This window comes from Danio aesculapii, chromosome 10 (genome assembly GCF_903798145.1).
Source record: "Danio aesculapii chromosome 10, fDanAes4.1, whole genome shotgun sequence".
Classification (NCBI taxonomy): Eukaryota; Metazoa; Chordata; class Actinopteri; order Cypriniformes; family Danionidae; genus Danio; species Danio aesculapii.
In genome coordinates this window covers 40,967,646-40,992,465 of record NC_079444.1, presented here as the reverse complement: position 1 = coordinate 40,992,465, position 24,820 = coordinate 40,967,646, and the positions used below count along the sequence as shown (strand labels likewise).

The 24,820-nt window shown below is 36.8% G+C and overlaps 1 protein-coding gene across 1 annotated transcript in view; it reads left to right on the top strand.

Moving 5' to 3' along the window:
• Positions 1-24,820, top strand: part of aak1b (AP2 associated kinase 1b) — a 76,011-nt gene that overhangs the window by 35,436 nt on the left and 15,755 nt on the right. The window contains exons 9-15 of the mRNA XM_056466488.1: positions 689-912; positions 3,342-3,422; positions 3,809-3,868; positions 6,007-6,111; positions 12,540-12,641; positions 15,588-15,698; positions 16,002-16,106. Of these exons, the coding sequence (XP_056322463.1) occupies positions 689-912; positions 3,342-3,422; positions 3,809-3,868; positions 6,007-6,111; positions 12,540-12,641; positions 15,588-15,698; positions 16,002-16,106 (788 nt within the window). The remainder of the gene's footprint in view (positions 1-688; positions 913-3,341; positions 3,423-3,808; positions 3,869-6,006; positions 6,112-12,539; positions 12,642-15,587; positions 15,699-16,001; positions 16,107-24,820) is intronic.

Sequence of the window (24,820 nt, the reverse complement as noted above, 5' to 3'; positions counted from 1 at the left end):
GTTGCAGATCCATTCCTTGGCAGTCCGTGGGTCTTTCACCAGGCCTTTTCCTCTTCGGCAAGAGACTTTTCGAAGACATCTGTTTCTTACTCATTTTACTGCTTGTGGGTTAAATTTTGGCACTCAAGAGACCGAGATGTATCCGAGAAAATATGCTCATTTTTCAAAATAAAAGATCGTTCAGACTCGGATTATTAATAAAATGGAAATAATTAATGATTTTTTTCAACAGCCTGGTACCAATTGATACACGGACTTGTACTGGTGCACAGCCCGGGGGTTGGAGATCACTGCTGTAGACAATCAAAAAATATATATTGCTGTAAGGGGTCTACTAATGTTGACCTTAAAATGGTTTAAAAAACATTCAAACTGGATTTATTCTTGCAGAAATAAAACAAATAAGACTTTCTCCAGAAGACAAAAAATTATAGGAAATACTATGAAAAATTCCTTGCACTGTTAAACATCATCTGGGAAATATTTAAAAAAGAAAAAACAATTCACAGGAGGGCGAATCATTTTGACTTCAACTAAATAAGTAAATGACACCAGTTCCACTCAGTGTGGACTACATTTCTCTGACAGTAATACTGTCAGCTCTGCATAACCAAAAAGCAGCACTCTGTCAAATTAAATCCTTAAAATCCTTAAATCCTTTTTTCTTCTTTTTCTTGGCCACTGTTAGGTCAGCTAGCGCTACTCCATCCAACTCTCCCCAGTCCTCCCAACAGAGTGTGTACCAGCCTGCCCAGCAGCAGGCCAGTGTTTCTGTCTCTCAAGCTCCTGCCTCAGCCGCTAATCTGACAAGCCCTCCATCCCAGCCCACCTGGAATCCCTTCGATGATGACAATTTCTCCAAACTCACAGCCGAGGACCTGCTCAACAAGGACTTCACCAAGCTAGCTGACGGTAACAATGCTTTCTTACAGACATTTAAAATGCAGCTTATTTCGACATTTTTCCACGTATACTTTTGCTATTTCTGCGCAAAATTTTGTTAAAAATCTGCGGATTTATGTGGAATGATTTTGGGAGTATCATAACTAAAACCTTAATATATGAAGTAAAAGTAATTCATTTTTAACTTGTATTTAATTTTTATAATGCAAATCCAATTAGATCCACTTTATTTGGTAAAAAAACGCAGGTCTCGTAAAAAATCTCAACTTAAAGACAGACAGTATTACTTTACAAATTGTATTGAAAATAAATCATATGAACATTTTCATGTTAGTCAATAATATTACTGAAATTAATTAACCCTTGTGTGGTGTTCATATTTTTGTTACTCAGCCAGCGTTCATGGGTCTGGTGGACCCGCTAGAGTTTTGGCTTTCCAAATTAACACTATCAAACAATTTTATGTTAAATTACTCAACAAATGTTTACTTCATCCCAATTACAAGCAATATGAACAGCAAACATGGTAAATTTTCCCCCTTTACCTTAGTTAGATCATATTGATGAATTAATGTGCTTCTAGTTTTTGTTTTATTATTAATGTTATGAAAAAATAAACCCCACAGATTTGTTTTTTCGTATTGTTCCCATCATGGTCATGGACATCATCATCAGAAGCTCCTCTCTCTTCCACAATCAATTGCAAGGCCCTCGCAGCAGATAATCTTTTGGCCATCTTGATCAGTTGTGATAACGAACCACACTGGCAAAGTCGTATTTATAGTATTATCCCCCTAATGCGCAGATGGGACAGGGTATGAGAAAATAAAGCTTGGTTCCCGCAAGAGAGAGGGTAAAATGTTCGGGAATGTAAGAGCAGACAGTGTTGATAGTTGAATTTTCAACAATGTTGCAACTTTGTGCGGGAGCAGAAGGGGAAGAAAACAGCAGCACCAGAAAGGAGGAAGACAGAGTGTAGGAACACTGGACCTTCACTTTCAAGACTTTTATTAGACCTGGGTCCAGTGGACCCGAACACCTTGTATGTAATGTAAATGTGTGGGGAGAGGTATTTGTTTGGATTTATGTTCTTCACAGAAAATAAGCCAAAGCCAATTAATTTCAGGTTGAAAAAATAAGTGTTAAAAAAATGAATAAATCTAAATTTACACAAGTAAATAAACAGAATCAATGATAGGCTAAAAATCTGTGGAATTCTGCGCGCGCAGATTTCGTGTGGGCCTACTTATGCTCTATTTTGCAATGCATTCACACTGAAAAATTGCAAAAAGATATGTGACCTTTATATACCCAGATGATGCACTCATTCAATGATATAAAAAGAAGTGTGGAATGTTGAGCACTTTGTGCACTCATTGGCCACAGCTTTGCTCTTTAGCGGAATGAAAGGAACTATCGAGTGCTAAAGTTGGATTATTTTATTCATTTTTGATTGTGCAATTCTCCTACACAAGCAATTCTGCTGCCTCCTGATGATGAATGTGGTTGTAGTCATGGCAGGTATTGTGTCAACTTAATGTAAGGTCCAAGCACGGAACCTTGAGGTACTCCTGTAGTTTCCTATATGTGCATAAAGTGTAATGAAAACTGTTTAAAAACTTTTTTTTTTTTTAAATAATATTAATCACATTTACTGGCCACTTTATTAGGTACACTTGTCTAACAGCTTGTTAACGCAAGTTTCCAGTCAGCCAATCACATGGCAGCAACCCAATGCATTTTGGCATGTAGACATGATCAGGACGATCTGCAGCAGTTCAAACCGAGCATCAGAATGGGGAAGAAAGGTCATTTAAGTGACTTTAAACGTGGCATGGTTGTTGGTGCCAGACAGGCTGGTCAGTGTATTTCAGAAACTGGGATTTTCACGCACAACCATCTCTAGGGTTAATAGAGAATGGTCTGAAAAAGAGAAAATATCCAGTGAGCGGCAGTTCTGTGGCCGCAAATGCCTTGTTGATGTCAGAGGAGAATGGCCAGACTGGTTCCAGCTGATAGAAAGGCAACAGAGAATCTCCAAATGCTCAAAAAAGTGGCAAAAGTGGGTCCAACCTGGTACTAGTATGGTGTACCTAATAAAGTGGCCGGTGATTGTATATTAACAAAATATACCACCTCCTACTACTGCAATCAGTTAACACCAAATCACCACTCTGGTCTAAAATTTTTAAAGTTCAGTGTTTTTGCTGCTGGACAGCATTGTAATTTTAATTTATTTGCAGCAATGTGATAGAAATACTATGTGAAAGTATTTTTATTTTTAGCAACTCTTGTGAAAGTGTAACATAAGTCAGGTACCATTTCTCTGATGTTGTCTTTGCAAAGTTTCTCTAAGTGAACAGAAGGCCAAAATGTAGATGTATTTGTAAATGTATCTGAATTATTGCACATTTAATCCAACTGTTTTGCTGTTACAGAACCCGTTGAACCATTGATTGTCACTACTGACAGTCTTATTCCTGGACTGGAAGCTGCAGAATCTGCTCCTCCATCTTCTGGTAGGTGTAGCATTAGTCTAAATCAGATTTTTCTCTCTTACAGATATTGGAGCAAATTGTAAACGTGACATTCTGACTTCCTGTTGCATTTTCATGAGCGTCACTCTTTCAGTTTGTTGCTATTGCCCTTCTCAGCCTCTCTTGCTGTCATCACATTAAGCACATGGTCGCCAGCCTCAGCAGGAGACTCCTATTTAAATAAGAAATTCAAGTACGGAGAGTCCTTTGCATCGCATCCCACCACTTACCTCAGCATCCCTGCTGATTGGCTCGTCAGAGTCGAATTGCTTCCCAAATTCATGCTGAAGCTCAGCATTTAATGACTTCTGTTGATGTCCAGTACATTTACTGCTTTATAATGTTGCTCTTCTCTGGATCTCATACAGCTGAACGACCTGCTGATATTCTTGGCTTGGAACCTGGAGCTGGTTTGCTAGCTGTGCCAGGTAATCCACCCTGTGTTCACCTTCATAACTTCATCGACATTGAAATGTTGTTCACTGGTTCTGTGTGTATCTACATTTATCACTTTCTCTTTACATTGCACCGTCAATTCAATGATACAATAGAAAAGAGTTATAGATCTAACTATAATAATATTGATATAATAGTATAATAATTATAGACAGATACAAAAAGAGTAGAATTTAGGCTAGACGTATGAGGAGATATAATAATTCAATATTTGAACATGCACAATATTCATGTTGTGGAAACTTCCAAATACTCTAAATAATAATTTAATATTTTAAAATTTCATTAAGATTATTTAGATTGTCGTAATGATGCTTGAAGACTTGAATTAACATTTTCATATATTAATCCGGCCTACTACATTGGAAATTTTGGGATTATCTGTGTCCTTTTGTTTGTTTACAGTTATGTTCTATTTGTTAACATCAGGTAATTAACTTATTAACTTCTTAATTTTAGGTAAATACCTAATTACACAGTAAATTAAGTTGTAATCATTTTGTTAAATGGAGTTATTACCTAATAATATTTGTGAAAAAATAAATAAATAAATAAATAAATAAAACCTTACTATAATATGGTTATATACTCACTGGTCACTTTATTAGGTACACCTGTCCAATTGCTCATTGACGCAAATTTCTAATCAGCCAATCACATGGCAGCAACTCAATGCATGTAGACAAGGTCAAGACGATCTGCTGCAGTTCAAAGCGAGCATCAGAGTGGGGAAGAAAGGGGATTTAAGTGACTTTGAATGTGGCATGGTTGTTGTCAGACGGGCTGGGATTTTCACGCACAACCATCTCTAGGGTTTACAGATAATGGTCCATAAAAAAAGAGGAAATATCCAGTGAGCGGCAGTTCTGTGGGCGCAAATGCCTTGTCGATGCCAGAGGACAGAGGAGAATGGCCAGACTGGTTCCAGCTGATAGAAAGGCAACATTAACTCAAATAAATACTCATTACAACCGAGGTCTGCAGAAGGGTATCTCTGAACACACAACATGTCCAACCTTGAGGCGGGTGGGCTACAGCAGCAGAAGAGGGTGACCCCTGGGTGACCAAAAAATTGACACATTTGTAATTCGTCCTTCACAAAAAAGTCACCCTCAGCAGCTAATAGTAATGACCCAAGAATACTGGACCCAGGTTGAGGAAGCTCCAAACATTACCTGAACTATAGTTTTATTCCATTTTCTCGAAGCAAAGAGTGCCTGACCTAGCCACAGTGCATTATCTGCGACAAAGTTCTTGTTCACAAATGCATGCGGTAGTCCAAATGAACAAGCCATTTGCAGATGACTCCCCAATACTGTAAGATGTACCCAACACAAATGGCCTACTGATGTTTTGCTTTTATATTTTACATTAGGCTATTATTTGTGCATAAACATGTCTAGATATACTGTAGTAATAAACATACCGTTTGTTTAAAAACAACCTTTTTTTGTCATACCTACTGCAAACTTATATGAGCGATAATATCATTAAATGTGGAGGGGGGCCTTTCAATATTTTCCGGGAGAAAAGGGAGTTGCAGGCAAAAAAGGGTGGGAACCACTCCAATAGATCTCCTTTGGGATGTGGTGGAACGAGAGATTCGCATCATGGATGTGCAGCCGACAAATCTGCAGCAACTGTGTGATGCTCTCATGTCAATATGGAGCAAAATCTCTGAGGAATATTTCCAGTACCTTGTTGAATCTGTGGCACGAATGATTAAAGCAGTTTGAAGGCAAAAGGGGATCCAACCCAGTACTAGTAAGGTGTACCTAATAAAGTGGACGGTGAGTGTACAATAGGCCAGTAAACTTCGTACTTTAGTTATTTTATGCAGCTTAGCTCAATATTGTGATAAAACTGTATATCGTGATAAAAGCTTTAGCAATTAATCGCAACAAGAAAGTTTAATACCGGCAGAAGCCTAATTTAGACCAATCAGTTATTCCTACGTGGCTTTTTTCTCCCTGTGCTAGTTACCTTGTTCGAATCATCTGTTTGGCTTTCAAACCCCCCATTGTCCTTTCTCTTTCCTCTTAGTTCTGCATGCCTACATGTCTCTGTTTATTCTGGCTAACGCTGGCTGTTTTCACTGGCTGACTTACAGAGAAGCTGATAGAGGGCCTAAAGTCTCCAGATACCTCTCTCATGCTGCCTGATCTGCTGTCCATGGCTGATCCCTTTGGCAGCTCCATTGAGGAAACCAGAGATGGTAACCGCTCTCGCTGACTGTCTTGCTGTGTGCTTGCTCTATTTTCCTATTCTCTAAGACACATTTTCTAAGCTCCTCAATGTTTTAGTGCAATTGAAACAGACCCCGTATTATTTGATGGTCTGCAATATTATCATCTTCCCACATAAAATTATGCGTGAGGGGAATAAAAAGGTATTTGTGTCAACGTTGTGTAATCAGCATTCAAAAGGCTAAAACAACAGAGCTCTATGTTATGCATTAGTAGAAAATTCTGAGCGATTTACTGCTTAGTTTTGGGTCCCAGAAATATTGTGCTCATCAAAAAAAGATGAGAGGGCCAACCACCGAAACCTAAGGCACACCTTTACCTGGCCCTGGGTGTTAAATCTATATATTGATTAACTCGAGTGTGTAGTTTACATCGATATGTTTGCATGAAAATCAGCTTTCACCCTAACACATGGCACTACCCTCTGGGTTTCTGTAGTTCGCTGCACATTTGAATACAAACAACATTGCAGCGAGCAGGGAAGAACCATGGGAGAAACTCTGAGAAATGTTGCACTCTATGATATGAAAATGAACACGGACGCACAAACACACCCGCCAAAAAATGGCATAATTCAGGGCTTTTAGTCACGCATTCACCATAAGACACACACATTTGAACCATCTCACGTCATGCCATACTTTGTATTTCTCAAGATGAGAAGTAATGGTGCATAAGACAATTAATTGACAAGATGCACAAGGAATTGTTACCGATCTAATGTTGGAATCCAGCGTTGCTGTTTCTGAATAACTTCCGTGACCCAACTGCAAAGATGTTCAGTACAGTAAATATCAACACTGTGAAAACTAGCTCAGTGCAGCAGTGATGCAGCGGCCTGATGCAAATAAAAGCACTGATGTAACTGATATAACGCAAAAGAAAATTGAATAAACCTCTAAATGCATGGTCATGTTGAAATGAGCAGTAAAAATAGTAGGGAAATAGCTCATCTTAAACTGTCCTCTTTTTAACAATTCTATAAGTTTATGTCATACATTTTAATTATGATAAAATGTTTGCACACAGTAGATCTTGTTAAATTAAATGTAAAATATTTAGATGCCAGCTAGGTTCTTAAGGGAAAGTTTTATTTATTTATTTTTTTTACAATTTTATATATCCTACAAGTATATAATAATGATATGCTTATTATTCTAGCTATGATCAGGGTTTCCGCGGGGTCTTAAAGTCTAAAATTTAAAAATCTAAATTTTATTCCTTAAAATCTTAAATTTGCTGTTCTAGGTCTTAAATATTTTACCACATCTCTTATTTTTGCGATTTTCATGTAACGCTACATCTAATGCTCATTTAAATTCTTTTTTTGTTGTTGTTGTTTGGTTTTCGTGGTGTCGTAGTTCTTTATTTCACTAGTCTAATTGAAATTTGCAGTATTACAACTACAAATGAGACTAACATGCAATAGCCAATCAGCTTTCTGACTCGAACTCGAATTTGACGTCATCGCTGTGTTTGCGGAGGTTCGCTTTGGGTGCGCGTGGCATGATTTCAGCTGGCGTAGCTCACGAAGTGTTTTGAGACTCGGGCGAACTGTTTGATTTGAGTTGAATATGAAACACTTTGAAGAGATTTTGTCTGAAATGGGTACGACTGTACACACATCTTTATGATCCGTCCATGCGTGATCAAAGGGATAACCAGATGAACAATAATTCTTGGCTATAAATTGCTACAGCCGTGAAAAAGGAGGAACGTTTTTGTAAAAGTTTGAAAAAACCTGAGGAATTAGTTTGTTAAAACAAAAAAAGAGGCCATGCAAAAGTGGAGACGTAGGAGGTTTTACTATTACAGAATATGTTTTTCCACTATTCACAGGTTTTACACTGATGTATATATTACAATTTTGAATTTAAAACAATTTACAAGTTACAAACTAAAATTAAGTAACAAATTATATCTTTGATAACCGAAAAGGAATATTTGTACCTGTCAGTTTACAGTATACTGATGGCCAATTTCTAGGCTTTATTGGTGATAATGCTTATGAATGTTGGGCTATTATTGCCTTTTTTAGCTTATAAGTAGAGGACAGAAACTAGCCAGACAGTTATGTGTGAATTGTTGAGAGGGCAAAATAAAAAAAAAACGTCAGTATTTTTAGTAAGTGTACTTTTTTTTTTTCTTGCCATAATAAAAATATAAATTGTAGATCAACCCATGTTCTGTTGCCATTAATATTTAACTTTAATAGGTAGAACTGTCCAAGATATGAACAAAAGCAAGTGATGCATCAAAGTTTGATTTTAAAAAATCTTGAATGGTTATAAAAATCTTTATAATCTTTATAATAAATTATAAAAATAATAAAAAACAATTATTTAAAAAATCTTCAATGATATTATTGATATAACCTAGTTCATTAACTTTCTACTTCTCTGTTCATCTGTCTGATGTTACTGTCAGTTTCTTTTGATCGCCCCCTGTCATTTAAAAGAATATCTCAATGGCGAACACGACAAGTATAAAAGCCTCGTCTATTTCGTGAGTTGCGCGATGCGACGCCAGGTGAAAGTATAAATCAGGCGTAAGATGTTTGTTTGTTTGTGTTTTCTGTAGTTCAATAGTGCAGCTAACCGCACTATCTTCAGTACTGTTCAATTTGAATACATTTATTTTACCACTAATTTTGGGATTTTTCATTTTCTCTTTATGTGTATGTGTGTTTTTGATATTGTGATATAGGTCTAAAATTTTATACTTAATGGTCTTAAAAGGTCTTAAAGTCTTAAATTTGACATTATGATATCTGCAGAAACCCTGTATGATAGATATGCTAATTATATAGTCCAATAACCTTAAACTCCACACATTTTTTGTGTGTGGGAGGTGGGCGGGGATAGATTAAAATCGTAAAAAAATCAGGTCATATCGCCCAACCCTACCTTTTCTAATTATGACATAGGGCGCACTCTCATTAGGTACAGTTGCCTTGAACCATGCCAAAGCGCGACTGTCCCCCATCCCCTCTCCCCTTCAGCCTGCACTCACATTGCGTTTTCACCTACTGTACCTGAGCACACTTACATCATCGATGATGCAACTGTTCAGTTTAACAATAAGAGAAGCGATCTCGCTCAGCACAGTGGAGATTGTTTTAGTTATATCGGTTTGTGTTATTTTTAGTGGTTTTGGATGCAGTGACACACAGTCAAGCACTTTGCCGAACAGATCCTCCTCTTTTGATGCTCATAAATGATCATAAAAGTCCTCGTGCTGCACGAATTAGGAAGTTTCCTGAAGGTGTAGCTGACAAGTAGCGGGGGCTTTGCGTCTTTAATAAACTACGACAGTTTGCGTTAATTGAAAATTAGGAATGATTAATAAATCCATATGAAACAGTCCCCTAAAAGTGACGCCGCATCTTCAGTTTTGGGCTCAGGCGTGTTTTACACTCACACTACAAGCATACCGCACCAAAGCCCAAGTGAACCGCACTCTGGCACACCTCTTCCAACCGGGCCGGCCAACTGAACCACGCCTGAGCCCTATTCAGAGCACTCACACTTCTCAAATGAATCAGGAAACATGCCTGGGCACGGTTCGGATAGCATAGTGTGAGTGCGCTATTAGATGCCCCATCTCTTCAAGATATCTTTGAAGAGTCCGCTCATCATCTAGGCCTCAAAGCAGGGAAAGTAGGTTCTTATTTAGTCTGTTGTTGAGAAACTAGACAGTATGATCCAGTGAGTCACTGATGAAACAATAAAAAAAGCATTATTACATTAGACAAGATAAAGACAAGAAGGCCAAGCACTAAACTTTGAGGTACACCTTTAGATTTTATGACTTGAACTCCCCATTTGTCCAAGGTAACTTGAAGAATCCACTCATCATCATTGTCTCAAAGCACGGAAGTAAGATTTTTAGTCAGTTGTTGAAATAAAAACTAGACAGGATGATCTATTGAGCCACTGATGAAACCATCATAGAAGTGGAATTTTAAAAAAAAACACGTTATTAGATTAGACAATGTAAAGATAAGAGGGCCGAGCACTGAAACTTGAGGTGCACCTTTACTTATGACATCTCTCAAAGAAGAATCGACTCATCTTCTAGGCCTCAAAGTGAGGAAAGTAGGATTTTATATAGTCAGTTATATAGTAGAAACTACACAGTATGATCCAGCAAATCACTGATGAAACCATCATACAAGTGGAATAAAAATTGCATTATTATGTTAGACAAGATAAAGACAAGAGGGCCAAACACCGAACCACGAGGTACACCTTTACATATTATGACTTCCGATTCCTCCAAGGTAGCTTGAAGATTCCACTTATCATCTTAGGCCTCAAAGCTGGGAAAATAGGATTTTATTTAGTCAGTTATTGAGAAACTAGACAGGAATCACTATTAAAAACATAATAGAATTGGAATAAAAAAGCTTTAGATTAGACAAGATGAAGATAACAAGGCCAAGAGCTGAACTTTGAGGTACACCTTTAGTTATTATTACTTGAACTCCCCATCTCTCCGAGATAGCTAAGTGAGGAAAGTAGGTTCTTATTTAGTCGGTTGTTGAGAGACTTGACAGGATGATTCAGTGAGTCACTGATGAAAACATCATACAAGTAGAATAAAAAAAGCATTATTAGATGAGACAAGGTAAAGATAAAAACAAGAGGGACAAGCACTGAGCTTTAAGGTACACATTTACTTATTATTGCTTGAACTCTCCATTTTTTTTAAGAAAGCTGGAAGATTCCACTCATCTAGGCCTCCAAGCAGGGAAAGTAAAGTAAGATTTTATTTAATCAGTTGTTGAAAACCTAGACAGGATGATCCAGTGAGTCCCTGATGAAACCATCATACAAGTGGAATAAAAACACATATTATAAGATTAGACAAGTTAAGATAATTACAAGAGGGCCAATCACCGAACCTTGAGGAACACTTTAGTTAATATGACTTGAACTCTCCTAGATAGCTTGAAGAATCCACTCATCACCTAGGCCTTTAAGCAGGGAAAGTAGGTTCTTAGTTAGTCTGTTGTTGGGAAACTAGACCGGATGATCTAGTGAGTCACTGATGAAGACATCACACAAGTGGATTAAAATAAGCACTTTATAAATGCAGCAAACACATTAAAAGTGTCCAAGAAGATGTCCAAAACCTTTACACACAATGACCCAGAAACTGTTTAGACTGCATGTCTCTGATGAGAAGATGAAGGATGTTTACTGTATGAAGACTGAAATTACCAAATAGTCTTAAACAATAACTAAATGCATTACAGAATGAAGAAAGGGCAATTTTTTACTCATACTTTTAGTAATATTTAAAGCAGATACTTTTACTCTACCTACACTGCATTTTTGGGCAAGTAATGGTACTTTTACTGGAGTATGATTTTCAGTACTCTTTCCACCACTGCCTTTAGTTATTATGACTTGAACTTCCCATCTCTCTAAGATATCTTGAAGAGTTTTTATTTATCATCTAGGCCTCGACGCATGGAAAATAAGATATTATTTAGTCTGTTGTTGAGAAACTAGACAGTATGATCCAGTTAGTCCCTGATAAAACCATCACACAAGTGAAATAAAAAAGGCATTATTAGATTAGACAAGATAAAGAAAATGACAAGAGGGTCAAGCGCTAAACTTTGAGATACACCTTTACTTATTATGACTTGAACTCCTCATCTGTCCAAGACAGCTTGGAGAATCCACTCATCATCTAGGCCTCAAATCAGCGAAAGTAAAATTTTATTAAGTCCATTGTTGAGAAACTAGACAGTATGATCCAATAAGTCACTGCTGAAAACATCATACTAGTGGAATGAAAATGCATTATTAGTTTAGAGAAGATAAAGACAAGAGGGCCAAGCACCGATCTTTGAGGTACACCTTTATTATTGGCTTGAACTCCCCATCTCTCCAAGATAGCTTGAAGAATACACTCATCATCATCGTCTCAAAGTAAGGAAAGTAGGTTCTTATTAGTCGGTTGTTGAGAGACTTGACAGGATGATTCAGTGAGTCACTGATGAAACCATCATACAAGTAGAATTAAAAAATGCATTATTAGATTAGACAAAGTAAAGATAAAGACACATGGGCCAAGCACTGGACCTTGAGGTACACCTTTACTTATTATGACTTGATCCTCCCATCTCTTCATGATAACTTGGAGTCCTCTCATCATCTAGGCGTCAGTGCAGGGAAAATACATTTTTATTTAGTCTGCTGTTGAGAAACCAGACAAGATGATCCAGTGAGTCACTGATGAAACCATCCTACAAGTGGAATATAAAAAAAAAAACACATTAAAGATTGGCTGTGATATTAAAGATGTCTGTGAAATGGTTGTTTTGATGAATAATTAACTTTGTGACAGTTTTCTTTGTACTTTTCTCATTTTCTTCCCCCAGTGAATACGGATGTGTGTTTGGACTCTCTGATTCCTGGCTTGGAGTTCCCTCAGGCTCAGCTGCAACCTGTGGAGGCAGAATCGGCATCATTAGTACTGACAGGTAAAAATAACTTGAATTAGAACCCTGAAGTACCCTTTCATCTCTTTTGTAACATTTTAAAACTGTTCTCAAGTCAAAATAAGTGACACTTTAAAAAAATCATGTCAAGGTTTTGCTTTTTTCCTATTTCACTGCTCATTTTCTTGTTTTTCAAAGAGCGAGCTCAATCTGTGTGAATAGCCTCTAAAGAAGCAGTCGCACTTGCCAGTTTTTGTTCATGTACATAGTAATTTGTATTACTAAAGAAAAATAAGCTCTATTCAGATTTGTTATTGTTTTCAAGTTGAATATGCAGATTCACCAAGTATCACTGTTTGTTTTGGTAATACACTACTTGCACGTTTTTTTTCTGGGTCATTTTCTAAAAAGAACATTCATTTGACTTTGAAGACTGAACCATACCAAGTTGCAAAACAGCCCCTACAACTTTCTGCCAGATGTTGAACACATGCATTCACAAACGTCCATATTTACAAGTCAGTTATGCTTGTCCGGTGTCCAGATGGGCCAGCTGAAACTGTTTGGCTCGGCAAACCTGAAAATGCAGCAAATGATGGTGCCATTTTATTCTGAGGGTCAGGAAAGCAAAAGTAGAATTAATTATTTAGCACATAAACTGACATTATTGAATGGTAACCTATTGACCTTATTCTTCAATGCGGAAGTGCGTGCGTTTTTGCGATTTGTTTTAGAACTTCCGATTCAGTTGCTTATGGGAGAAATGACTAGGAATAATAAACGGCAAAAAACGGTCAAACTACTTACTCTACAAACAAGTGTTTGCATTACAATACAGACAAAGTAGAATAATATAATAAGTAAATATCAGTTTGCAACACCAAGCAGCAAAACGAGCTGTTTTTAACGTTTAAAAATGAATGGAAGTGAATGAGACCGGAAGTTTCGAGACAAAATGATTCAAATGGCTGCGCCCGCTCGTACGCGGAAAATAAGGTGAATATAACAAAAATGTCACTTACTAGATGTAGTGTTTATTGTTTGTTTGTGTATTCAGACTCCCTCAGTGTCTTGTTTCATTTCTGGATGAATCAACATTTTTGGACAAACGTTTTAAATGATTCAGTGACTCATTCCACGTTTTGTTTCATTACTGGATGAATCAACGTTTTTGCACAATCGTCTTAAATGATTCAGTGACTCACTCAAAGTCTTGTTTTATTACTAGATGAATGAGCATTTTTGAACAAACCTCTGGAATGATTCTATGACTCCCTCAATGTCTTGTTTCATTACTGGATGAATCAGTATATTCGGATGAACATCTTTAATGACTAAATGACTCATTCAATATTTTGTTATATTAATGGATGAAGCAACATTTTTGGACAGATGTCTTAAATGATTCAGTGACTCACTCAAAGTCTTGTTTCAATACTAGATGAATGAGCATTTTTTTGTAACAAGCATCTTAAATGATTCAATGACTCCCTCAGTGTCTTGTTTCATTATTGGATGAATCAACATTTTTGGACAATTGTCTTGATTGAGTCAATGACTCCCTCAATGTCTTGTTTTATTCCTAGATGGGTCCCACTTTATATTAAGTGTCCTTAACTACTATGTACGTACACAGAACTTAATCATTCGTTACAATGGACTTATTGTATAAATACATGTATTTACTGTGTACTTATGCTGGATTAAATACTTGTATGTAATTACGTCTTAATTAACTTCTGTAATTACATTTGTAAATACACTGTTGACCATCCCTTACACCTTAACCCACCCTTAAACCTACCCATACCACTAAACCTGTCCATAACCCTACCCCTATCCCAACTCAAGAGCACCACAAGTGTTCTCAAATACATTATGAACACAGTAAGTACATTGTATTTATTTTTTGAAGCAAGTACATAGTAGTTAAGGACACTTAATATAAAGTGGGACCACTAGATGAATCAACATTTTTGGACAAACGTCTTGAATGATTCAATGATTCCCTCAACATCTTGTTTCGTTACTGAATGAATCAACATATTCGGACGAACATATTTAATGACTAACTGACTCACTCAATATCTTGTTTTATTAATGGATGAAGCTACATTTTGTACAATTGTCTTGAATGATTCAATGACTCCCTCAATGTCTTGTTTAGTTACTGAATGAATCAACATTTTTGGATGAACATCTTTAATGACTAAATGGCTCACTCAATATCTTGTTTTATTAATAGATCAATCAACATTTTTGGACAGATGTCTTAAATGATTCAGTGACTCAGTCAGTGTCTTGTTTCAATACTAGATGAATGAGCATTTTTGAACAAACATCTTAAATGATTCAATGACTCCCTCAGTGTCTTGTTTCATTACTGGATGAATCAACATTATTGGACAAACATCTTAAATGATTCAGTGACTCACTCAAAGTCTTGTTTTATTAATGGATGAATCAACATTTTTGGACAATTGTCTTGAATGAGTCAATGACTCCCTCAACATTTTGTTTCATTACTGAATGAATCAGCATATTCGGATGAACATCTTTAATGACTAAATGACTCAATATTTTGTTTTATCAATGGATGTAGCAACATTTTGTACAAATGTCATTCGATTCAATGACTCACTCAATGTCTTGTTTTATTAATGGATGAAGCAACATTTTGTACAAACGTCTTAAATGATTCAGTGACTCACTCAATGTGTTTTATTAATAGATGAATCAACGTTTTCGAATCTCGCTTAGCCAAAATATGCAAAGTATTTTTGTTCCTTTAAAAGGATTCATCAGCAATTTTAAATCATTTAATTGCTTTGTTCTTTCATATTAACTTGTCGCCATCTACTGGTGTAACAATGAAATTGTCGCAAACTTCTTTTGAAGCAACATGTTACAGTAAAAAGGTGTGTTAATCTATTTAAAGATGGCGAGCTTTAATTATTAATCATGATGCTCCTCCCCATTGTGCTTTAGACCCATTGATTGGAGACGACTCATTGCTGGGTGGTCCTCTTCCCTCTAGCTCCGCCTCCTGCCTTGATGACTTTGCATCGCTTTCAGGAGGCCCCTCCCAGAACATACCAGGTACAACTAATCAGATTGTGTTCCGCTGGGCTTTATAGCATTTATATGGCATTTTTTGTATAGGTGTCTTCATGAGAACTTGCGGACTGCAGTCTATGGTTTATTTGAATTCAAATCTTTGTTTATTTAAATTCAAAGCTTAGTTTTAATTAAAAAGTTTCAGCAAATACTACTGTGACATTTTCAGAGTTGACATTATGCTAACTCTATTTTTCTCATCCATCTGTTTTTCTCCCTGTCACCCATCCTCTGAAATCTTCTCCCCATTAACTGTAATTTCCTCCAATTTTCATTGACCCTCAGCTGCAGAGCAGTGTTTGATCTCAGGCTTTGAGCCTTCGAGTGCTGAAACAGCCAATGAAGATGAATTTGACCCCATACCTGTCCTGGTGTCCAAAAACTCTCAAGGTAAGCTCTTTGCAAAACTGAATTCTTTCTCCGGGAGAAAGCAAGCAATTTGCTTCTTACTCTAATGTAATGATAGCATGCACTGATCACATAAGTATATGTCTGAACCGTGTAATTTGAGTACATGCTGCTTTTTTTTTGTCCCAGAAGATGCAAATTGCGATTTCAAGGTGAATGAACCACTTTTGCTCACTTATGACTAGAGACTGGGATTGTGTGTATATAAATATATATGTGTGTGTCTAAGACAATAGATGCCTCATTTTAGACGCTGCACCTTCTGAAGGATGCAGACTTCATAGGCGAGTCTTTCAAGGTCCACACAAGCTGAACTGAGCATTTGGTTGTTGCTAGGTCAGATATGGTTGCGGTCGGCATTAATGAAAACGTTTTGTATTATTTATACAATTTCAAATCGATTGTATTTTATTAACATCTACCCCCAACCCTAAACCCAACCGTCACAGTAACGTAAAAACAGTAGTTGTACTGAGTATTATTTATGGTATCTATTAAATTACCCAATAAATTGTACTTTTTGAACGTCTACTCCAACCCTAAACCCAACCGTCACAGTACTGTAAAAATATGAATTATTGTTATACAGTGTCGTAAAAAAAAGCTGCTATATTGATGTGCATATCACACCTCCGGCCAGCAGTGTATCTTAACTAGACTTTACCCGAGCATTTTGGAATGAGACGATCTGGCCTACAGAGGACCTAGCAACAGTAAAAGTGGACATTAATAAGCTCTAATAAAATTTGACTTTTTTCAAAGTTATTTCAAAGCTTATTTTAAGCGATCTGAAGACAAAGCAATGGTTATAAAAGCTAAAAACACATTTCCCTAGATCCATACATGTACACATGAACATGTAAACCATTTATAAGATCACTTTTTAGTAAGACGGGTCATATCCAAGTAAAATAAAACCTAATTCATACATCTAACCCGGAGTTTTTTTTTAAAAACGTCCTGCCCTTATCAGCGCAATGAATCTTGGGATGTTCGAGGGGACGAATGATTCACCAGTTGTGTTCTTCATTACCCGGATAAAACGAAGACACATTTTTGGGCTGCATTTGAAGGAGCCTTTGAATTTTTTTGAAATGAGACGGCCTTCGTCATGCTGCGATGATGCAGCGCCCTTCAAATGCATCCTTCGGAGGACGCAGCCTCTGAAATAAGACACAGCTAATGTTTTTTAACATATTTAATACCTTATTTTAATGCAAACTTTAAAGGGGTATTTTTTAAAAGCTAAATGAAATGTATAGTCATTTAAACCACCAATTTGTAATTTCATATATTTTAGCCTCATGCACACGTTATCCAGTAACTAGTTCATAGTTTGAGTTTGTTGTTATAAAAATATCTTGTGATTGATTTGAGTTTCTCAATTCACTCTATACTGGACGCTGTGTAAATGTGTTACGTATAAACAGTGTGGACATTACTAAATGAAGTTTGTGTAATTTTGCTTCTTCAGTTCAGGCAGGACATTGTTACTTAAATATTATATTTGTACTTTTATAGTTTGGATTATTTTCTTTTGTATAATTTTGTACAATTATGGAGTAGCGTTCTAAATTATTGGTTATTAAATATTTGTAATTTCTTTAGTTTGTGCATTTTTCAATAGTTTCAAGGTGTCCGCGGGGTCTTAAAATGTCTTAAATGTCAAAAACAAAACTTAAGACCTTAAAAAGTCTTAAATTCATTGAAGTATTGTAGGTCTTAAATCATTTTAAACCAGTCTTAATTTTGCTTTGTCCAAGTAAAACTACTCAATCTGACATCCATCCCGTGACCAACAATACATCTCAACAAAATCTTATTTTTTTTGTATTTAAGTATTTTTATTGCAAAGAGACACATTCACAACAGCTTTTAGACGTTTTTTACAGAAAATTCCCAAATTAATTATTATTTTTTATACAAAAAAACAACTTAAATAAAAATAAACAGAAAAAAACTAAATAATCCCGGGCCATTAGCAAAAATCCTTAGTCTGTAACCCTGTATAAGTCTAAAATTTAATTCTTGATAGTCTTAAAAGGGTCTTAAAAAGTCTTAAATATGACTTGATAAAACTTGCAGAAACCCAGAGTTTGAACTAACAATTTTATTAGATTTTTTTTTCTGTATTATTTTTAATTTAATAAATTTTTTTCTGAAGATACTTTTTCTAATTTTAGTTATTTTTTTAATCTAATTTTCATGTTATTCATAGTTTATTTAGTTTTTTCTGATTTTCAGAGCACATTGCAATTTTCTCTGGAATTGATTCGGAGTTTAGTTTTTAATAGCAGATGACACTCAAGATAAAGGATTTAAAGTTCCAGCATCCATGCAGAATCATTTCTTAATTCAAATGCATGGATTTTTCACCCCAGCCCTGTTTATTTATAAATTTTATTACAGCTTTGTTTGAAAAACCAAAACATTTTAGTTACAATAACAACACAGTGCAAACACAGATACAGAGACACTGGAGCGTTTTAAAGCTGCAAATATTAGTCAATTCATCAGCGGATCACTCGTATGTCAGCTCATTGACTGACTAGCTGATCGGCACGACTTTAAAACACTCCAGTGTCCATACATCTGTGTTTACACTCGGTGAACAGTGGTGAGTTCGGTGAACTGATGACTTTCACGGCCAAGCACAGTCATTTCTGTTGAGCACGTAAGCACAAATCAGCGCTGTTTCAATGTTAGCAAGAAATTGACATTTTAAAAAATTTTAGTAACGATTGGTACTGAAATTCAGTATTCTGACAACACTACTTGGAACAAACATGCCATCACAAATATTCCTTATAAAACCATAACAAGTTAAAAATTTACCACAGTTGTAAAGTGCTGGAAAACTTTGAAAATGCACATGCAAAGTGCGGGAAAAGTCCTTAAATTTGACTCTGGGGGGAAAAAAAGTCAAGTACAAGTAAAAACCGTGCACTTTGGACTTCAGGTGAACTTTTACTTACCTCTATGTCTCTCTCTCTCTCTTTCTTCTGTGCTGTCCTCTTGCTCGGCCTGTCCTCGTCTGTTCTCCTCCACCCTAATCCCTTCCTGTGGGTCTGGCCTCTTTCAGGAGGTCACTCGCGCAGTAACAGTGGCAGCTCCGAGTCCAGCCTGCCCAACCTGGCCCGTTCCCTGCTGCTGGTGGACCAGCTCATCGACCTCTAGAGCCTACCCATAATTCCGAAGATGACGCCAGCCACCGTAGTCTTCTGCTTACACCCTCATAAAACCCCCTCATTCTCCATCCTTTCCCATTTCTGACGCCAATTTCTTCTTCCATTTTCAGTTCTTCCCTTGATGGTTTTCGTTCCATTCTCGCTCATTTGATTTTTCCATGCCATTTACGTTCAGCTTATGTGTGATTTTTCTTTTCCATTTGATTCTGGATCTTTTATACTGGAAATAAGTATTAAACTGTATGTTTTTTTCCTGGGAATAATATTTCTAAAGGAGCTGTTGACATGGAATTGAACCTGATTTTGGTGAAAACCCAAACAATACAAACAGAACTAAAACAAAACAAATCTGAAAGATGAGTTCTGTGTAATAACAATAGAATGACACAAGGAGGAAGCACTGAACTACTGAAATGTTTTTAATACTTCATATAAAAGGCTTTTTTTGGTGACGGCAGCTTAAAGACATCTCGCATATGAAGAATGAAGTCACATGCATTGCTCAGGTGTGAGTTTTCCAACCGAGTCTAAAAACTTAATGGTTCTGTGGGTCTCGTCTATCAAATCTGATCTTTATTTAGTAATTTCTATTGGATTCGGCTCAGGTGATTGGCTGGGCCATTCTACAGCTTTATTTTCTTTCTCTGAAAGTATTTTAGAGTCTCCTTGGCTGTGTTTTGCATCATTGTCTTGCTGAAATGTTCACCCTGGTTTCAACTTCATCCTCCTGCTAATGTAGATGTTGTACTGAAGCAGCTGATATTCATTTACCCTGAGGAAGAGCGGAGTGTTGCTGAAGAACTACTGAGAGATTTCAGCTGCTGTCTGGGCTTTCCGTGCCCTTCTACACCTTCCTATCTACATGTGTTCGATGCTTTTTATCTGTCTCATTTCATTTTATTAATCATATCTTAATTTATAACAGAATTAGTTTGGTTTTCTTTGCATATATGGATTTATTTACTTGTTACCAACATCTGGTGAAAATTCCAAGCCAACAGCACCTTTAGAAATATGTTTTCTGAGAAAAACGCTGACGTGTTCAAAACTTATTTCCCCCACTGCATCCATTTCAGTATTCGTGCTTCCTTTTGACACTCAAACATGAGCGTCACATCTTTTCTTTTATTTTCCCTTTTCAAACATCATCATCATCATCTTCAGCGTTCTTCAGTCGAGCTCTTCTCCTGATCAAACACACATGCGGACTTGTGCTCCTTCCAGACAAGAAAATTCAAAAGTACAAAGCGAAAACTGTTTACAGGCAGGCATATTCTTTCGCTAGATGTTTACAGACTTGGCAGGTAAGGCTAGACGAGCAAAATCTTCATGTCCAGTTGACCAGAAGCTCCTCATTGCCATCAAACCCTGTGTAAATAGCTGTATCGATGTTGTACGTTGGCTCCAAGCGATGTAAATTGATGTATATCTGCAGTATCCAACTCTTAAGTGATTCGTTTCCTCCTGTGTATAAAGCATCATGTTCTGGCAGTTCCTTCAGAGATCCCCTCGTCTTACCCCTCCCCAATAATAGTCGACATGGAGAATTTAAAAAGAAAGTAATATTTCATATACGGTTAAGATTCTATGTGAATATGAATAGAGTGTTAGGGAATGAATGTACGAATCGAGTATCCATATATAAATGCAGATATGTGTATATGAAACCTATTTAAGAGGAAAACTTTATCTCTTCGTTCTGTGTGTTCGAGATGTGTTTGCGAATGTAAAATTTGTCGTTTTTTTCTTCATCTTAACGGCCAGATCGTCATCACTGAAATGAGTCGATAATGGGAAAACGAGGACAATCTTGAAGCAAATCAGCTGGAATCGAATTTGTTTTTTGTTTTTTTTAGTTTCTTGCCTTTTATTCTCAGACGTTTATCTTCGAAACTGAAATCCTCAACGCTGTACGTATAAATATATACCGTTCATCCTCCGAAACCGCCATGCTTTCTCGCACAGTTCTCGTGAATCAGACGCATATCGAAGCATGGCAGTGTTTATGAAAAAATATGACGTTAAGATGTGTCTATGGCCAATCTTCATATCAGTACTGTACGTGTGTGTGTGTGTGTGTGTGTGTGTGGATGTGTGGTAATTAAATAGCTTGTGTTAGTTGTTGAAAGTGGTGAGGTCGTTCTGTCTTGGTTTTTCCACTCGGGACAGCTGGACCCGCAGCAGGCACCTCCGTTTTAAGCACAGGTTCTCTTTTCATTCACTGAGAGTCCATCGAGAGCATGGAGAAAATCCCAATTAGAGACTGAGATGCTGTAGAGGGGAACGTTCTGTTATAAGATACCAAAAACAATCAGCTGTTTGACACTAAATGACGTTGAGATGAGTTTGAGGTAATGGTGGTGGTGGTTGTTTTTTTTGTGTGATTGCAGTTGGGATGGGCGGTATGTTTTTTGTCTGAACTTTAGGTTTGTTTATTTGGCCGTAGAATACGCTGTCTTATGTTATACGTTTATTTTTAATTTTAGAAAGCTCATTTTCAAATGCATTTGCAATGTTTTCCAAAAACGATTACTTGATGAGATACTATGAGTGGGAATCGCCACACTCCCTACAATTAGATATCACAGTATTTGAGTCGCTATACAATTTTGTTGCAATTGTTTTTCATATATTGTGATGTTCTGTGATATATCGCAATTCAAATGTTGTTTCTGTTTAACTTTAGTAACTTGGAAGGTTGGAAGGTTCAAAACAGCTACATTTGTTTTAAAATACGAAGAGTTCAGATGCAAAAAAACTCTTAAGTGCCATCTAAAAATTTATTCTAAAATGAGAATTCTTTTTTCAGCATCTTATGTGTGTGTTTCACTTTATAGGCAATGGTAAGAACCTATTCTTTGCCATAAAAGTGGATTTACTGAACATACACACAGGGGTTTGAGCAAAATGCCCATTTTGGATGAACATTTCAGATGGCATTTAGACGTTTTTGCATCTGAACTCTTCATATTGTTTTGAACATTAGAAGTAAGTTCATTCTTTCATAATACACTACCTGACCAAAATCTTGTCACCTATCCAAGTTTTAGGAGCAGCCAATATTAATTTGACTTATAGTTGATTATTTGGGATCAGAAGTGGCTTATATGAAAGGCAAAGGCCTCTAGATTAAGCTTATTTGACCACAATAAAATATGATCATGCCTTGATTATTAATGATTTTATTAGGACAGTAAGGTCTGACTTTGCTTAGACAAAAGTCTTGTCACTGAACAGAAATAATGTCCAGTATAGAATATAAAGTCATGCTGCAGTGGAAACAGAATGAATATCATGTCTGACTCCATCATGAGCTTGGAAGACTGCATCCATACATCTCTGCAATGACTCAAATCACTGATTAATAAAGTCATCTGGAATGGCAAAGAAAGCGTTCTTGCAATGCCTCCTCCTTCATCTTACCCCAGACATGCTCAATAATGTTCATGTCTGGTGACTGGACTGGCCAATCCTGAAGCACCTTGACCTTATTTGTTTTCCAGAACTTTGATGTGGAGGCTGAAGTATGAGAAGGAGCGCTATCCTGTTGAAGAATTTGCTCTCTCGTGTGGTTTGTAATGTAATGGGCAGCACAAATGTCTTGATACCTCAGGCTGTTGATGTTGCCGTCCACTCTGCAGATCTCTCGCACGCCCCCATACTGAATGTAACCCCAAACCATGATTTTTCTTTCTCCAAACTTGATCGATTTGAGAATCTTGGCTCCATGCAGGTTCCAGTAGGTCTTCTGCAGTATTTGTGATAAGTGAGATGCAATTCATCAGAAAAATCGACCTTCTGCCACTTTTCTAAATGATCCACTAAAAGTCAAGTTATTATTTACTGCTTTTACAACTGGGATTGATGACAAGATTTTATCAGGTAATCTCTTTCCAATTAAATGTTAGATTTTTTTAACCAACCTCAGCATTTGTATATGGGTCAAAGACAAGAATTTTGAAAGAATTTATTTAGCAAAATGTATTTAATATACTGCTAGGAAGGGGGAAAAAAGTATTTATAGTTACGTTGTTGAGTAAAACCATGAAATCGTTTATTTTGTAAACTCCTGTTACCTGTTAACTTAAAAATATATATGTTAAAATATTTACATTCAAAGAAGGGAATTTGGCCAGGACACAGAGGTTACAACCCTACTCTTTACAAGAAGTGCCATTGTATTTTTAATGACCAAAGAGAGTCAGGATCTCGGTTTAACATCTCATCTGAAAGACGGCGCTCACTGACAGTATAGTGTCCCCTTCACTATACTGGGGCATTACGACTCACACAGACCACAAGTTGAGCACCCCCTGATGGCCTCACTAACACCAATTCTAGCAGCAACCTAGTTTTCCCGTGTGGTCTTCCATCCAGATACTGATCAGGCTCGACCCTGCATAGCTCCAGTGAAAACAGGGTGAAATGGCTGTGGCTACAAAGCAAAATAAAGCAACAAAACACAGAAAATCTGATCTATACTTGTATAAATTTAGTAAGATCACTTATTCTGTTATATAGTTACGAAAATTAAATCTCAAATGTCAGTTCAATTACAAATAATGTTTTATAACGCTCTGAAACTGCCCCTTTTAGGCTTTAATCCAAATTATGCCGTTTTGGTGACCGTCACTTTAAATTCAAATGAGAATTGCTCTCCTCAAAAGAGGGCGGAGCTACATAACCATATTCGTCAGCATAGTGGCAGATTCAAAACTCTTAACACCAGATGGCTGCTGCTTACTCAGGGCTGTTTATGCTAATGAGGGAAAGATGGTCACTAGTGGGTGGGGTTTTCTCCCTCTGATGACACGTACAAAGGGAGAACGTCAATCAAAGTGTTTCTGCAGACTGTTTTTAATCAAGTGTGACCAATAGAAGCTGGCTATGTTCACACAGTGTTGCCACAAAACTGCTTTTAAACCCCTTATAAAAGTGATTTTTGCGTAATAGGCCCCCTTTAAAACATAAAACTAATAGTTTGAAGTATAATAGCAAAGTGTCGTCTTTTATAAATCATGTATGCTAATATTTCTCAGGAAAACAAAACAAATAGAATTAAAATCATTCATGTTCATGTCTTTGACCCATAAACGCTAATAGGAGTTTTTAATTATACCGTCCATCCCCAAAGCACAGTAATGAAACCAAAAAACAACACAGCAGTACGACAATAAAACTGAAGTTGCCATGAAAGCTTTGGCTGTTTTACAAGCGCAAGCACCACAAGATGCTGCTGGGCTCCATTACTGATGTGTGTGTGTGTAAGTGTGTGTGTGTTGAATAAGAAATGGATCCTCTCCTCTGTACAGTCGTCCACAGACTCTCATGTTAACCTATGCAATCCTAATGCTTCATCTCGTAGTTCTCAGTAGAGGTCTTTGCCCCGCGGGTCGTGTTTTGACTTGTGTTGTTGTGCAAAAAAAGAAGAAAAAAAAAAAATCAAAGATTCCTTTTACGTGCTGTTTTCGTTCAGAGGAAAAGAATATTTATGACCATGTTTATCCC